The 17,189-nt window shown below is 39.1% G+C and overlaps 1 protein-coding gene across 1 annotated transcript; it reads right to left on the bottom strand.

The window, feature by feature from the left end:
• Window positions 1–293: 293 nt before the first annotated feature.
• On the bottom strand, window positions 294–5,558 carry LOC145661912 (uncharacterized). Its single transcript, XM_081727257.1, has one exon. It carries the CDS (start codon window positions 5,556–5,558, stop codon window positions 294–296), a length of 5,265 nt encoding a protein of 1,754 aa, XP_081583383.1.
• Window positions 5,559–17,189: the final 11,631 nt, after the last annotated feature.

The raw sequence follows: 17,189 nt of genomic DNA, 5'->3' as shown, positions 1-17,189 counted from the left end.
CAGTGATCCTAGTAGAATTATAGTAGAAGTAGTAGTAATAGTAGTAGAAGTAGTAATAGTAGTAGTTGTTACAATAAAACGTTAATATTATATTATAGAAGGCAAAAAATACTATTTTTATTCTAACATTAGCACTTGCACTAGCTACAGCTGATACAAAACGAGCGAGCGAAGAACAAAAGAAAAACAAAAGAAGAACAAAACTCGGTACAAATGTTGCCATAACAAATCCAACATCCTCCCACCTTGAGTTACGTTGAGGGAACTAGTAACTCAACCACAACAAACATTATTTATTTTTTAAGTATACACAAAAGATCTAATCTGGCAGGAGGTTTCACTTTTCTACCAGTTCGAGTTGTAACAGTTTGAAGTTTTGTTTCACATTCAGTCTCTGTGTTTTTATCACTCACTCCGTCCATTTGTTCATCACTACGATACACTGCTGGTTCTTTCAACACCTGTGGTATCTCATTTGAATGAACTTCCAGGGGAAAAACTCGTTGCACTGGTCTCATCATCAATCCGGTACGTGTCTTCAACCGCACAAGTCGTACTTCACCGTCACGTCCAGGTAATATTTCAACAACTCTTGCTAAAGGCCATTCTAAACGTTTCAAGTTCTCGTTTTCTACAAGTACAACATCCCCTATTTTGATTTCACTATGGTCTCTTCTAGATTTCCAATGCTGCACCAACTGTCCCAAATATTCACTGCGAAATCTACTGCGTAACTGTTCCCTGAGTTTATGACAATATCTCAACCGTTTTTGTAGGTTAACGGATTCCAAGTTGTCGAGATCCGGTACTCCTACTTCTCTAACTTGCTGCAGAAACATAGCTGGAGTTAAAGCTAATAAATCCGAACTATCATCAGAAACATAAGTTAACGGCCGACCATTCATGACAGCTTCACAGTCACACAACACTGTAATGAATTCTTCATAATTTAGAGAAGCCTTCCCAAGTATTCTCCTTAACAGTCCTTTCATTAATCGAATTAAACGCTCCCACCATCCACCCCACCAAGCAGCACTGGGTGGATTGAATTTCCACTTGATGCGTTTCACACCTGCAAAAGACGTTATACATTTCCAATCCAGTCTGCCCAATAAATTTTCTGTGCCAACAAAATTCGTGCCATTGTCACTGTAAATGACCGAAGGACGGCCTCGACGCGCTATAAATCTTCTAAGGGCTTGAAGAAAGTCACTCGTTGATAATCCGGAAACAAGCTCCAAATGCACTGCTCTATATACTGCACAGGTAAATATACAAATCCAAGCTTTTCCTCCATCTCGTAGTCTAACTGGTCCGGTAAAGTCCACTCCCGTTACTTCAAACACTGCTGCATCTCTGATTCTATCTTCGGGTAGAGCTGCAGGGATTGGTTCCAACTTCTTGGCAGTATATCGTTTACATATGACACATTGCTTTATTATAGATCGAATAGTTTTTCTTCCTTTGAGTATCCAAAACTGTTCCCTAAGAAGACTCAACAAACCTTGAACACCAACGTGACAAGCTTCCACATGTTTATCGTACACTAACATTTTTACTACTGGATGTGTGCTTGGCAACACAACTGGATAACGGAAGGTTTCAACATCTGAAAGTTCTGTAATTTTGGTTTTTATTCTGATGAGTTTGTCATTGTCTTCGAACGGACACAAAGATTTCAAATTCTTGTCGCCAACACCCTCAAAGGAATCTGTTTGAATAAGTCTAATAACAGTCTTCTCTGCTGATAACAATTCTTCAACAGACAATTCGTTGCTTCTTCTTTGCTTAGAACGACAATTATGAATAAATCTTTTCATCCAACCTATTATGCGAACTAATTTTTCGTACTTCGAAGGATACCGATAATACCAGTCACTGTCCTCCTTTCCAACATTAAGCATAACTGATGAGACCGTCTTTTTCTTTTCCTGCTTAATGATTTCTTCTTTGTACTCATACTTCTGTTCTGGCCATTCCTCCTTGGGTCGTCGCAGCCACGAAGGACCTTCCCACCATTTTGACTCAAGCAGTTGTTCTGAAGTACATCCTCTCGATGGTAAATCCGCCGGATTCATGGTTCCTGGTACGTAATGCCAAGTTTCCTTTTCACTTAATTTTCGGATTTCTTGCACTCGATTCCAAACAAAAGTATTCCATTGCTCATCTCGTTTAATCCATGCAAGAACTGTTGTAGAATCTGTCCAATAATAAATCTGTATACCTTCAAGATTCAAGGCCTCAATCACAGAAGTAGCTAGTCTCCCACCAATAGTAGCTGCCAATAATTCTAATCTTGCTATGGTTGATTTCTTTATAGGAGCAACTCTTGTCTTGGCTTGTACTAACTGCACATTAATGTTTTCTCTTGTAACAGTTCTAAGAAAAACTGCCGTAGCATAGGCTCTTTCACTTGCATCACAGAACACATGTAGACTACAATTTTCTGAATCTCCTTGGATACATCTAGGAAATGAAAGTTCTTTCAACAAAGGCAATTCACCTACCCACTGTAAAAATTTCTTCCTTACTGCCCCTGGTACTTCTTCGTCCCAACTTAATTCCAATCGCCAAATTTCTTGCAAAAGGATCTTTGGATACAACGTCACTGGAGAAGTAATCCCTATGGGGTCAAATATCCTATTTGCAAACGACAAAATAACCCTCTTAGTAAGAACTTCTGGTATCAACCCGTCGCAGCATTCTGGTCTTATTGCCAAAGTGTCAGATTTCGTTTCCCACTGTAGACCTAAGACTGGTACTCCGTTGTCTTGCTCCATCTCTCCAAAAGAAGTGTGCTCCCACCCTCTCAGCTCAAATCCAGCTTTCGCCATTACTTGGGTACTTTCATTAATGAAGTGATGAAGCTCCTCTTCATTCCTTACGCTGGTAACGCAATTGTCCACATAAAAACACTTCGAAAGCTGAGCGATGACTTCTCTGGAATATTGGCTTTTTCCTTCTCTTTGTTTTTCCATTTCTAACTTAAGATGATGTTCTATCACTGCACACAACAAAAATGGACTGCAGTTCACACCAAAAACTACACGCTTGTGACGAAATATCTTTTCGTTTCCCTCCTGGTCAACCCACAAAAATCTCAAAAAGTCACGGTCTCTTTTACAAACACTAATTTGTAAAAGTGCTCTCTTGATATCGGATACAACTCCGATTCTATTTAACCTAAACTTTATCAAAATTGAGGGTATCATTTCGATCAAATTAATGCCCTTCTCTAAACACTGATTCAATGAAGGATAATTTTTCTCCCTGGCTGAAGCGTCGAAGACGGGACGTATTTTCGTGGTACTGCTTTCCTTGACTACATGGCGATGAGGTAAATAATGCCCTTCTCTATCCTTTTCTTCTGGTGGAACTTCTTCTATTACGCCATCATATATCCATTCATTCAACACTTGTTGATAGTCTTCGTAACGGTTTTCCTTCTTCAACTTAGCAATAAGTGTATTCAATCTTCTTTTGCACATCTCAATATTACTAGGAAGTGTAGGATGTCCTTCTATCCAAGGTAACATTACTTCGTACCTCTTCTCCTCATTAATAGCTACGGTCTTATTAAAGTAATCCATTACTGCTTGCTGAGCTTCCAATTTTGTCTTCTTTTCCGCAGGATCTGTGATACCAAGAACATCTAACCGCCATAAATCCGCTATAGATGCTTCTTTACAAAACATGGACATCGTTGCCATAGACGAGAATTTAACATCACCACGTACTTTAACTTTGCCCATTAAAACCCAACCAAGCAATGTTTCCATAGCTACCAATCCGGACTTCAACACAATTCTTTTCCCAGTAAAAAGTTTTCCTGCAATGTCAGAACCAATTAAAATTTCTATCGCGCCAGGGTTCCTGTCGTAAATTTCTACACCAAAATTTTTTAACTCCTGTATCCAAGGACCTTCAACTACTGACGTCACATTGCTACATATTGTATCTTGGTTCAGCGCTTCAAAATTGCATGCATAATCTCCTTTCAGACTATACAACCTAACTTGATAACAACTATGTTCATAAGGTGCAGAACAAATACCTCCAAAGAGTGCATGCATAACACTTTCTTTTTTAACACTTTCGTATCCCATTTCCAATGCGGTAGCTGTTCGAATGTACGATCGTTGGGAACCTGTATCTATAATTGCTCTTACCTCCCTTTCTGTCTCTTGACCCCTTACTTTTACAACTAATGTTTGCAAAAACGTTTCGGCATACACGTTATTAGTTAATGTATTTTCAATAACCGGTTTCGTTACACTTTGTTTCACTGTACCGTCATTTTCCTTGTTACCTTTTGGTCCCTTGCACATAATGTATGAATGTTGTCCCTTGCACTTGGCGCATTTTAATTTTACTCTACATCTACTGCTAACATGCCCCGGTTTTAGACATTTGAAACAACAACCTTTTGCTTTTAACACCTTTGTTTTTTCCTCGAAAGACCAGTTACGTGCCTTCGAACACTCTTCGGTAACATGAAAATCACTACAAAAAATACATTTCTCTGGGCCACCTTTACAATTAACTAACTCTGCCGCTGTTGGAACAGTTTCTGTGGGACTACTTCGATCCTTCCTTTTCTTTATCGCACTGGAAGTATCTTTCAAATCAAAGCCCGCAACTGCAAGTGCTATTCGCTCTTCACTTTCAACTTCTTTTCTCACAAACAACATTAAATTTTCCAGTCTATTTTCCACTGTAGATTCTCCATAGTTCGTAGTTCCCCTTTGCCATGCTCGCAAAAGTTCCTCAGGTAAACACGATTCCACTAGTGGGTACAGCATTGCTGCGCATTTGTCTGTCGTCACTCCTAATGTACTTAATGCTCGTAATTGTGACTCAATTTTATCGTACAAGGCACTGAGTTCTAATTGCTTATTACTGTTCAAATTGCTTAACACCAGTTTTAAAAGTTCCCTCACATACACTTCTACCAATGTATCTTCACGACCGAAACGTGACTTCAAACCTTCAATCACTTTCGGATAGTTTTCTTCACATAACGGGAAACTTTCAACAAATTGGCGTGCTCTTGAACCGGGTAGAGTAGCCTGAACTAAATATTGAAATTTGTCACTGTTTGCGATATTCGTGTCCGCATCGATTCGATTGAACTGACTCCAAAACGGTAACCAATTCTTTAAGTCACCATCAAACTTCTTCAATTCAATTACCGGTAACTTAATACCCCGTTTCTTACCTTCTGTCGAAACACTGTCTGTATCACGAGTTGAATTTGATGCATGCTTATCGATCAACTCTTGAACTTTCGTACGAAGACTATAAAATGTCAGAACATACTTATCTTGTGCTTCTGTTTCCTGAATCAAATCATCTTCTTGGAATTCTTCTTTTAATAACAGTTCAATGTATTCATTGTGTGCTTCATCAACTACCCTGTATTTATCCTCCAATAATTCAAAGTTCACTTTAAGTTCGTCAATGTTCACATTCGCGGCATTACAGCACTGTTCCACATTTTTTGCGATTTTTGTAAATACAGCTCTCGCCACTGTTCTCACTCTTTTTGCCTTCTCCATTATTTAAGTCGTTCTTCAGTCGTGTCACGGTCGCCAGATGTTACAATAAAACGTTAATATTATATTATAGAAGGCAAAAAATACTATTTTTATTCTAACATTAGCACTTGCACTAGCTACAGCTGATACAAAACGAGCGAGCGAAGAACAAAAGAAAAACAAAAGAAGAACAAAACTCGGTACAAATGTTGCCATAACAAATCCAACAGTAGTATTTCAGTACTTTGCAGTCTTGAATAACGAGTCAGTTTCCCTAACACATTACAATTAACGTAGGCTGACAACATTAGTTTCCGATCCATTTTCCAGAGTGTCCAGGCCGGGCCGAACCGGGCGCGCCCGGCCCGTGCAGGGCTCTGCTTTTACATTGCCTATAATATTAGAAGTATAATAAAGAAAGAATGATCCTTCTACGTTAATTAGTTTAGAAGTTATGTGGCATAAACTAACACGTGTAAGTGTATGTGAGAAATTCAAGATGTCAGACTATTTATTCAAAATGGCGGAAAACCTGCAAATGGATTTTTTTTTATTTTCTGGAGGTTAATGAGGAAGAGATCTCGAACAAATTCCAGAAGGTCCCATCTTTTTATTCTAAATGTCTACCTCAAACCTTATTTTGACGGCACTACTAGTGTTGTGTTTACCTCAGTTACTGAGTGAGCGCGAAGGGACAGGGGAGCGGTTTTTCAAAGTTTCAGTTTAAATGTTATAAGTAACCTAATCTGTTTGATCTAACTTATGTAGTAGTTACTAAATGTAGGAATGGTTCACTATTCCTGCAGTAATGGGGTCTTATTTTGGATAGCAATATATGCATCGTAATTACTAATGTAGGAACAACAGAGTAAAATTAGCGATTTAGTGAGATTTTACCGTGCATACGTATTCTGCCGTTATTGGTAGATCACTTGCCACAACTGGGAAACTTTCATGCTTTCAGCTAAACTCTTTTTCTTCACGTACGATTTATCTGCTTTAATATCGTCCATCAATAAGAGTCTTTTTGCTCCCCCTTATCTGTTTCCTTTCACTATACCCTCTAGCACGTCTCTCATGACACAGTTCCTTTTTAGCCAATGTTCCAACCAGTTTCTCTGACTCTTCTCAATCGTATCTAAAATGGTTCTCTCTCTGTCACCATTTCCAACACTCACACATTCGTCTTCCACTCCACCTAGCTAATTCTCCCGTTCTGCTGAATCCCTTCCTATTCCCTCAACCCCTCCTAGCTCTTTTCTGTACCAACATTTCGAAGGCTTACAACAGTGGCGTAACTTAAAGGTTGAGCGCCCCCTGCAACCCTTAGTTTTCGCCCCTATTTTATATATATATTTGTGCCCTATTTTCTACATATTTTGCGCCTCTGAAGCTTTACGCCACCCGCGCCGCGGGGGTTGCGGGGGCGCTATTTACGCCTATGGCTTTCAGTCGTTTATCAGCAATTTTGCGCAATGTCCATGTTTCAGCCGTATGCAGTATAATAGTCCACACGAAACATTTTATGAGTCTTTTCTCAACTCTATTCAAGGTCCCACAAAATAAACTTTTCTTTCTCCTAAAGACTTCTTTGATCATTCCTATTCTTGCTTTTATTTCACGTTCGTTTTTCATATCATCACCTAATACTCCCCCCAGTATCGAAAACTAGTCACCTGTTCTACTTTCCCCACTTCTACTTCTATATTTGCATTAAACAGATCGTATAAAAATACTTGATTTAACTACAAAAGAGGAGAAACCTGTAAAAAGCAAGAATCACGATCCAATGACTAATAGATTAATCTAAGGTTGATAGTTAAAGCAGAGCTTTCCAACTTAGGTGTCACAAGTTTTTTTTTTTTTTTGTTCGAAATTGAGAATTTTAAACCAATAAATAACTTGCGATGAAACATTACTAAATATCCTTATTAATGTTCGTTCAGCACATTAACTGTGTCATCCCCATGTTGATTTTTACAATTTTGTACGAGTAACATTCAATGATACCACTAGATGTCTCTGTTCCTAATGTTGTTAGAACACTAAATTCAGATTGGATAATGAGGAATATTTTAAAATGAGATTCACTGCTACAGGTATATCGATGAAAGGTGTCTGTTTCATGCCAGAATGTTTAATACACTGAGAAAAAAAAATAATTGTAGGTGGCGTACTTAAAAAGATAGGTTACATGCGTAATTCCTGTAGTTTTTGGAGTTAACGTATAACAGACGTATAACTGAAAACGAATGTTTTATAATACTTTCTGTATAAGTGTTCCATCTATACGTACTTTCCGTATGAAACAATATAGAAGGTCAGGATCTCAGATACAAATGGACGTATATAACATATAGCTGACGAAGGTAACAGTATATACATGTTATATACGGAAAATTGTTAGATGTCAGACATCCTGCAACGGCATGATAAAAAAAAAAGAAATGAAATCTTTGAGTTTTACGTCCCACGGTTATGCCGGTTAGGCTAAAGGAGACGGTGATGATGAGTAATGAATGAAATGATGGAATGAAGAAAGTGGGAGGAAACGGGAAAACCCCGAGGAAACCTACGCACACGGTGTTGGTCCATCATAAAGTTCACTTGGCGGTGCAACGGCATGATGTAACAACTAAGGGCAATGCCTATGTAGCATACGGATAACGTATGCTCCGTACTGATTTCTGTAGTCAGCAAGAGGATACCGTATATTTGTACAATATACTGCTGTCCGGAGAACGGATTTTTCTCTGTGTATGTATTAAAAAAACAATAAGAAACTAGTGAATTGGTGTCGTATAGAGACACACTCACCTGGGGTTCCACCGGATCCTAATCCTTTCAATCCAGTTTCTAAACAATAAGTTTGTTTTATGTGCATCAGGGGCGCATTCACGAGGCGTTACATCCCGTTCGGACCCCTCCAATCTTTCGATTATGGATTCTCCTGGGTGGCTGCCTGGTGGGTTGTAAACAGTCAACGTGTGTCTGTATATACTAATAGAGTGTCGCCATAAGGCAAAACACTGGTTTAGAGAATTGCAAGATATCTTGTAAGTGGGCCGCGGTGGCTCAGTGATAGAGCGTTCACCTCTGGTGCGTGGGGTCCCTGGTACGATTCCAGCTCGCGCTAAGTGAACTTACTGGTGGACAAACACCGTGTGCATGGGTTTTCTTGGGGTTTACCCGTTTCTTCTCCCTTTTTTCATTCCACCATTTTATTCATTTCTCATCACCGTCTTCTGTAGCCAGCTAGCATAATCGTGGGACGTAAAACTGAAAGATATAATTTAATTTCATGTCTTGTAATTGTAAGTTTAAATCAAGTTAAGATTAAGACTGAACGATCTTTACTATAATTGCATGTGTGTGTTTTAAATCTATATTCGAGTTTAGCCAGGAGAAAATATAAATGCGTCCTCCCCTTTAGACTAAAAGGAATATCTGTGGGACTGGAAACTAAAGCAATTAAGTCCATTTTTTCAAGGAATCTAAACCCGCTAGATGGAAAGAGAGGGAAAGAAGAAGAAGTTTCCTTGAGATTTAAAAAAAAATATGGGATTGGAAAGCTTGTCTTGCTGGATAAACTTATAAAATTTGATTCGAGTGCATCTTTCTTTTAAAATCATTACTGAAATTGAGTCCTATGGTAGAGTTGGAATAAATGTATTTGATCAAACATCAGCGTATGGATGATGTAAGGTAAGTATCATTGCTTCAGTCTATGGACCGCTTGGATGCCAAATGGTATAACTCCAAAGTTGAAATTTTTCGGGAAAGAACTTTGAAGTTCAATAATTATGGTTAATACCAAAACATAATTATGAAGTTTATTTTCTAATGCTGATAATGACTAACATCATTTGATGTGTTTTACATGACATATTGAAGTTGAAAATTCTCTCCTGGAAAATTTCAATTTTGTAACTACACTTGGCATCCAAACTGTGCATATAACAAGTTCACAGCTTTTATTTATGAGAACAGAAATTGTCCCTGAACTTCCTGTGAATTTAAACCAATCTCTGGTTTTAGCACTCAGGTGACAAAGAATTAATTCTATTTACTGTTTTCACACACAGGGTCCATCGACTGCGTCCCCCCAAAAAGAAATTCTAATTACGCTACTGGTTATGACTGAAATGTGTATCTTCATTATACTGACATTAACAATACACTCATTTTATTGAGTAATCGCTTATCACCTTTAACACATTCTGAAACTTCTATGTATTTGGCAGATATATCTTAAAATGAAACAAACATGCCACCATAAAATGCTAAAACCTTGATGGAATCGGACTGAACTCACGAAACGTACTTATTATGAATCAACAATTGCATCGCGTATAGTAGATAGCTACCTTGACACGGATACATTGATATGCATTTTAGCCGCGCACGCATGTAAACACGAACACACTACCATGTTGGATTAACAGAAGGAACTAAGGATACTTGTAAAGGGTCCTTCCTTTAATCAATAAATTGAATAGTTATAGCGTGCCATTGAAGCATTCAGCTGTTTTCGAGTTGTACTCACGCTTACACTTACTTTAGGGGTTATATTGAGTTGAATTGAGTTGAATTGATTTTGAGTTTAACGTCCCGTTCAGCAGCGAGGCTATATGAGACGGGGACCTACTGATTAACGTGGAATCCGAACCATGAGCTCCCGCCGGAAATCGAACCCGGGTCTCCCACGCCATAGGCGCGTACGCTAACCGCTTAGCCACGGAGGAGCTCAGGGGTTATATTGAGTTTACTCTGTAATCAGTAGCATATATATATATATATATATACAGTGAAACCTCTACTAACGGACACCTCTATAAAGCGGACACCTCCCGTAACGGACACATTTTGTAATCCCCAAACACTGTAATAGGAAAAAAACATATTGGCAAACCTCTCTAAAGTGGACACTCTCTAGTACGGACACGGACAGTCTTTTCTCTCTTTTATAGGTATTATTTACCTCCGTATTACGGATACTTTCTCTAGGAACAAGTTAAAAAGTAAAGTAAAAATTCATTTTTCATATATGTCACCAAGGAAGCAATGTGACATTTAGCTTCCTCAACTGTCTGCTTAGCAACCCAGATGAAACGTCTCTGTTTAGAAATACTCTCATGTATTTTGCATGCATCCCACTCCCACCCAAGCTATTTTAGACACAAAAGTGATTGACAGTTGCTCGGCGTTTGGGATGACATGTACGCTACTGTCCTTCTGGATTCTCTGACCAAGTAGAAGACAAGTTTGGTATTTTTGCCCGAGGTTATGCATATTGTATCAAAAAAGACACTTCTGGACTGCAATTAACCAACAAATTAAAGCGGTATACTGAAAACGTAGTAAGTAGTGATAACTATAAAGTGCAGAGAACTATAGCATCTTATTTCAATGTTGTGTCTCGAGCATAGAGTATTGGATGGCGGAGGGTAATGCAGATATCGTAACATTTTGGTGATATTCATAAATACACGACTCATGCAAAAATATTTTTTCTAATTACATATTACCTTGATTATTAATTTACGTAAGAAAATATTGAAACCTCTTTAAGGCGGACACCTCTCTATAGCGGACAATTTTTGATTCCCCACAGCTGTCCGCTTTAGAGAGGTTTCACTGTATGTATATATATACCAGTAGATTAAGAACGAATTAAGAAATTTGGATGCAGGTTTTTGGTAACATAGAGAGAATTTCGTTCTTTCTATGTGAACTTCTTTTTATTATACTAATAAAAATAATAACCACTGGTGTGACAGCCCTTCATGGACCTGAACTTGCTCCAGCGCGATGCGTTAGCGACCAGCGGAACAAACCAGCGTGTTACAACGCCCTGCTTTTAACCAGGCTTGGACTGGTCATGGCAGGAAGGCAGGGATCCCTGCTGGGGCCTCCTACCTCTCTCTGTCTCTCTCTCTTGAATAACATGGAAAGTATGATAAAACATGTCTGCTGTGTTGGAGCATAGTTTCTCTATATAGTTTGTTCGGTTTCAGAGCTCTGAGGCTCCCAGCAATGAATGTACCCTTTGTTTCCCTTTATTGGAATGAAACTAATACTACTATAAAGTTCTGTTTGGGGCCCCTTGTTTGTGGCCTATAACAAACAGTGCGTCCAGTAAGAGAACGTCTATGACAGCTCGCAGTGACATTGCCACTACTCGCGTGTCAAGCTTTTTTTCGGTGCAACTGTAGTGTCAATTTAATTGTATACGACAGAGTGATCGTGGTTGGTAACACTGGTATCAAAGTAGGGGCTGCAATGTCCCACCGCATGTGGTAAGAAACTTCAGAGACCATCTCTTGTTGGCCGTGCTATAGTAAGAATATATTTCAGCAATATGGGGCCCCGGCTTAATTTGTCTAAATGTGCTTTGGGGCCTCACAAATGCCGAAACGAGACTGACTTTTATAAATGGGGCTCTCTAAGTGAGTCTCCTCCTGGGGTCCTATAACCCCCAGTCCGAGACTGCCTCTAACCAGCGTATAAGGAGCTTTCTGGACCAAGTGTCCGTCACGTATTTTATTCACGTGACTCCCCAATTCACCTCACGATTACATGAACATCGAAAATTGGTTCATTAGCCGCGAATCGAACCCAGAACCACACAGACGTAAATCCAACGCTCTAACCACTCGATTGTGGAGCCATCTTTTGTTTATTATATTAGTCAACAAGGTTTTCGATATATACTTTAAAATATGTGGAAGTAAGTCAATTTTACACGCTATTGAGGAATTCGGATATGAAAATGTTCCATCATCTTACATTTTGTAGTAAACTACAAAATCATTTCATGTAGGGATTTTTTCTTTATGGACAGCAGTTATTTTCAAACAAACAAACAAACAAAAACGGGTAGAAGAGAAGGGGACGTTTTTAGCCAGCATTTTTCATAAGAAGGCCAATTGGATTGGACACATCTTGCGAAGAAATTGTCTTCTCTTCTTCACACGCCAATGAAATTAAGATGGAAGAAAAGCGAGAAATAAGAAGAACAAAAACACAACTGATCGATGATTTGAAGAAGAGAATAAAATGTTTGGAGTTAAAAGAGTTAAGTGTTGAAACCGGAAATGGCTAGCTTGATCCACTTCCAGTTTGAACAGAACGCTAACGTTGAGGTGGAACGTACTCTTGGAAAGCTGAAAGAGGCATTTCAATATCTCTTACCATTTTTGCTCTATGGAAATCGGAAGTAGTAGTTAACTAGAAACACTTTCGGTTTTAATGGAGTGTTGTGGGTTGTGATTATATACTCTCTTGAGATCCTGAATCGATTGTAAAAAATCACTAATGGTTATCTATTACCATTTTTGTTCTATGGCGATAAGTATTGAAACCGGAAATGGTTAATTTGAACCACTTCCGGTTTGAGTAGCGGGTTAACGCAAAGGGGATGGAATCTATTCTTGGGACGCTGAATCGATTGCAAAATAACGCATCTTTATATCTCTTATAGTTTTTTTTTGCTCTGTGGGTATCAGCATCGAAACAGGAAATAATACTAAATTTCAATTACAGTAGAGCATCGATTATCCGAAGTAATTGGGGGACATGGGTGTTCGGAAAACTGGTTTGTTCGGATAATCGAACTGTACATGTTTATTTGCCAAAAAGAAGTACTGTACAGTAAATTTATTTATAAAAAGGAAGTGTGCTGATTGTTGAAACATAGCGACTGGCGGCTTGGCCGGTCAGCAGCGCCTTATGAAGGCCCCATTAGAAGCAATGTTCCGCCAGCGGTGGCTCAGTGCGGCGACTACTGTGGGAAACTTGGTTTGGGAGTGAGGGGGATGATGGACGGTAGGGTGGGAGAGTAACAGGTGCGAGCGAGTACACAGTTCGGTTAAGCGGTCGTTCGGTTGACCGACGTTCGGATAATCGACGCTCTACTGTACTTTCGTACTTGGAAGTGTGCTGCGAGTTGTAATTATTTTATACTCTCTTGAGGCCCTGAATCGACAGCAGAAAACCGCTTCTATGTAGTTGTCAACAGAGGGCTAACAGGGAGATGGCACATATCCTTGGGAAGCTGAACAGATTGTAAAAAGGCATCTCGATATTTCATACCGTTTTTGCTCCGTAAAAATCATTATTGAAACCGTAAGTTGTAGTAAATTTGAAACACTTACGATTTTAGTGGAACGGTGTGGGTTGTGATCGTATGCTCCCTTGAGATCCTGAATCTATTCTAGAAGACAGCTTATGACCATGTATTGCCATTTTTGTTGTATGGCGGTAAATATTGTACCCAGAAATGGTTAATGTGAACCACTTCTGGTTTTACAAGAATATTACGGGCAGACGAAGAAATTAAATGTCGACTAAAAGCAGGGAATTCGTGTTTTTAGGCCATTCACTTCAAACTCTTTTGTCGTCGCGAACTCTCTCGAGGAATTTGAATCTTAAAACACATAAAACGATAATCATGTCTGTTGTCCTGCATGGATACGAAACATGGTCCTTACTCTGAGGGAAGAACGTAAACTGAAAGTATTTGAGAACAAGATCCTAAGACGAATATTCGGATCCAAGAGAAACGGGAATGAGGAATGGTGAAAACTTCATAATTTATGTCGTTTACCAAACATTGTTAGGGTCATAAAATCTAGGAGGCTTAGGTGGGCAGGTCATGTAGCCAGAATGGAAAAAAGTGAGAACGCTTTCAAAGTTTTAACTGGAAATCCAAAAGGAAAACGACCATTAGGGAGACCTAGTCGCAGATGGGAGGACAATATTAAGATGAATTTGCAGATATAGGAATACAAAGTAAAAACTCGATCCAGTAGGCTAAGGACAAGTCAATGGAGAGCTTTGGTGAACGCGACATTGAGCCTTCGGGTTCCATAGATCATAGAGTTAGTTAGTTGGTTGCGGACAGCCGCTCGAGCCGTTGGGAACCCTAAACCCGAACCAAGCAGTTTTGAACATGTGTGGCCGGCCCCCTCTAACTTTTAATGATTTTTGTTTGGAGCCTGGATACTTGCTCCTCCGGGAAACAAGAACCTCGTGAACTATGTCCTTGCCTCCTAGACTTCACGACTACCGAAGTCAGCAGTCAACTTGCTTTTAGTATTCAGATACAAACCACTATCTTTTATGCTTATACACGGTGTTGTTATAATAATAATAATAATAATAATAATAATAATAATAATAATAATAATAATGTTATAGTAGTAGTAGTATCATTGATAATAATTATATTGTCTATGTAGGATACTTGAAGAAAGTACTTGAAACTGCACACAGCATTTGGCTCGATTTGGCTCGACTCGACTCGAAACTCGAGTCAAATTCGAGTCGAGTTGGATGAAATTTTTCGAGCTGAGTTCTCGAGTCGAGCTCAAAGATGTCTGTTTCGAGTCGAGTCGAGTTTCAATGAAAACTCGCTCGAACTGGCTCGTGCCCATCCCTACAATCTAAATATTCGTTTGCTGTGTCTGTTTCTACAATCACAGTTCAACATAAGTTCGAGCCGGCTGACTATTAAAGTTGATTAGTACCTAGAACGATCTATTTTCACAATCACGGTCCAACCTGAACTTGAACCAAGTAACTACAGAACTGAATCAGCATCTGGAACGAAATGTTCCTACAATCACGCATAACTTTTCACATCCTTGGTAAGATTGCATTTCGAAATTCCTTATAAGAGGGTCATTTCACAAATAATGCACACTATGGCAACACTGCGGACGTCTGGACAATGCAACGATGCTGAAATAAAGATCTAAAGTTGATAGTGACAACTTTCTACGTCACATGAGTCCAGCAGACTACGACCTGTTCCCAAAGTTGAAACAACGTATGCGTGGAGGTCGGTTTCCATGTCTGGAAGAGATTTCTGCATGGGCGTCTCTGGCGGGGGGGACGGGGGGACGCGTCCCCCCCAATATTTTGAAGTGACACAATCTAAAATTCCACTGAGATACTAGCAGTTAGATCATTTCCTTTGATGTCCCCCCAAATTTTACATGCCAGAGACGCCAATGGATTTCTGCAGCCGTTACCCGAACCATTCGACAGCTTTACAAAGATAGCGTCCTTAATGGAACACAGAAGCCACCCAGGGACTGAGATTCCGTCATTGTCAAGCAGGGAGATTATATTAATGGCCCGTAAAGAGAACCTCTCGAAATAATAAACGTGTAAGTCATAAAAAATATTAGTATGCATTATTTATGAAATAACCTTCATAACCACCACCAACGGTAATGCGAAAGAATGGCACAGAGAACATGAATCACGGACCAAAAATGATGAAACCGAGAAAATATGATGAGTCATATTTTTTATAATTTTCAATTACAGGCTTGGATTATACATAGGGACATGTTCATTAACTTGGCAGGCTACAATTTCGATTTCACACATTGTCAGTGTTTCGTTACTGCTCGTTAGTGCCGCAAATCCCATCGTTACAAAAATAACGTCTCAATTTTTAAGAGTCATCATTAGCCTGCTAATTTAATGCCAACAGGCTAACATATCAAATTCACCCCATAAATGAAATTGCCGATTCGAGCAGCATTACTGCTCGTTAGTACCATAAACATTAAAGTTAGTGCTTCTATATATACCGTTTTTAGGGTAACAAGATGGGTCCGTTTTATGAAGCTGGCAGCTCATCTAATACAGACCACGATTTCGACTTCCTATATCATTAGTGGCGCATATCACATCGTTAGTGCTCCAAAGGCAACTTATATATATAAAAAATCATTTTCCCCATCTAACTTCATGTCAACACGCCACAGGGAAATTACAGCAGACCACTATCTCAATTTTACCCATCGTTATTACATAGTTAATGCTCGTTAGTGCGCATGTCCCATCGTTAGTGCTCCATAAATAACGCATATATTTTTGAAGAATCCCTTATTGGCTTGCTAACTCTTGCCAGCAGGCTCAAGACGAAACCTACTCCAGACCACAATTTCGATTACTCTAGTCATTAGTGCTTTGTTAATGCTCGTAAGTGAAGCATATCCCATGGCTACTGCTCTACAGATAACGGCTACATTTTTTTAATGAAATATATTATTAGCCTGCAAATATCATGCTGGCAGACCAGGGACGAAATCTACTACAGATGACAATTTTGACTACATCCATCATTAATACTTCGTTAGTACTCGTTAGTACCGCATGTCCCATCGTTAGTGCTCTATAGTTAACTCGCTTATTAAAAAAAAACTATTATTGGCCTGCTAATTTCATGCCACAAACCAAACCTAATACCGACGCCAGACCACAATTTCGATTTTATACATTTTGAGTTCTTCGTTAGTACTCCTTAGTGAAGCGTATTCCATCGTTAGTGCACTGCAAATAACGCCTATATTTTTTTAAAAATATCATTACTGCCTTGATTTCATACCGTTAGTGCTTGGATATTCCTCGTTTGTGTCACAAATTCCATCGTTAGATTTCCGGGGATAACTCCAATTTATTAAAAGAATCCATTTGCCTTCTACTTTCATGGCAATTCCTGGCAAGCCATCTGCGGCACACCTCGATTTCGGTTACATATATCGTTATTACTTCATTAGTGCTCGTTAGTGCCGCAAATCACATAGGTAGTACTCCCCAAGTAACGCCCACTTTTTTTAAATCTATCGTTTT

This window comes from Thermobia domestica, chromosome 10 (assembly GCF_964235325.1).
Source record: "Thermobia domestica chromosome 10, izTheDome1.hap1.1, whole genome shotgun sequence".
NCBI lineage: Eukaryota > Metazoa > Arthropoda > Insecta > Zygentoma > Lepismatidae > Thermobia > Thermobia domestica.
The sequence above is the reverse complement of the archived record's forward strand: the minus strand, read 5'-3'. Positions and strand labels throughout refer to the sequence as shown.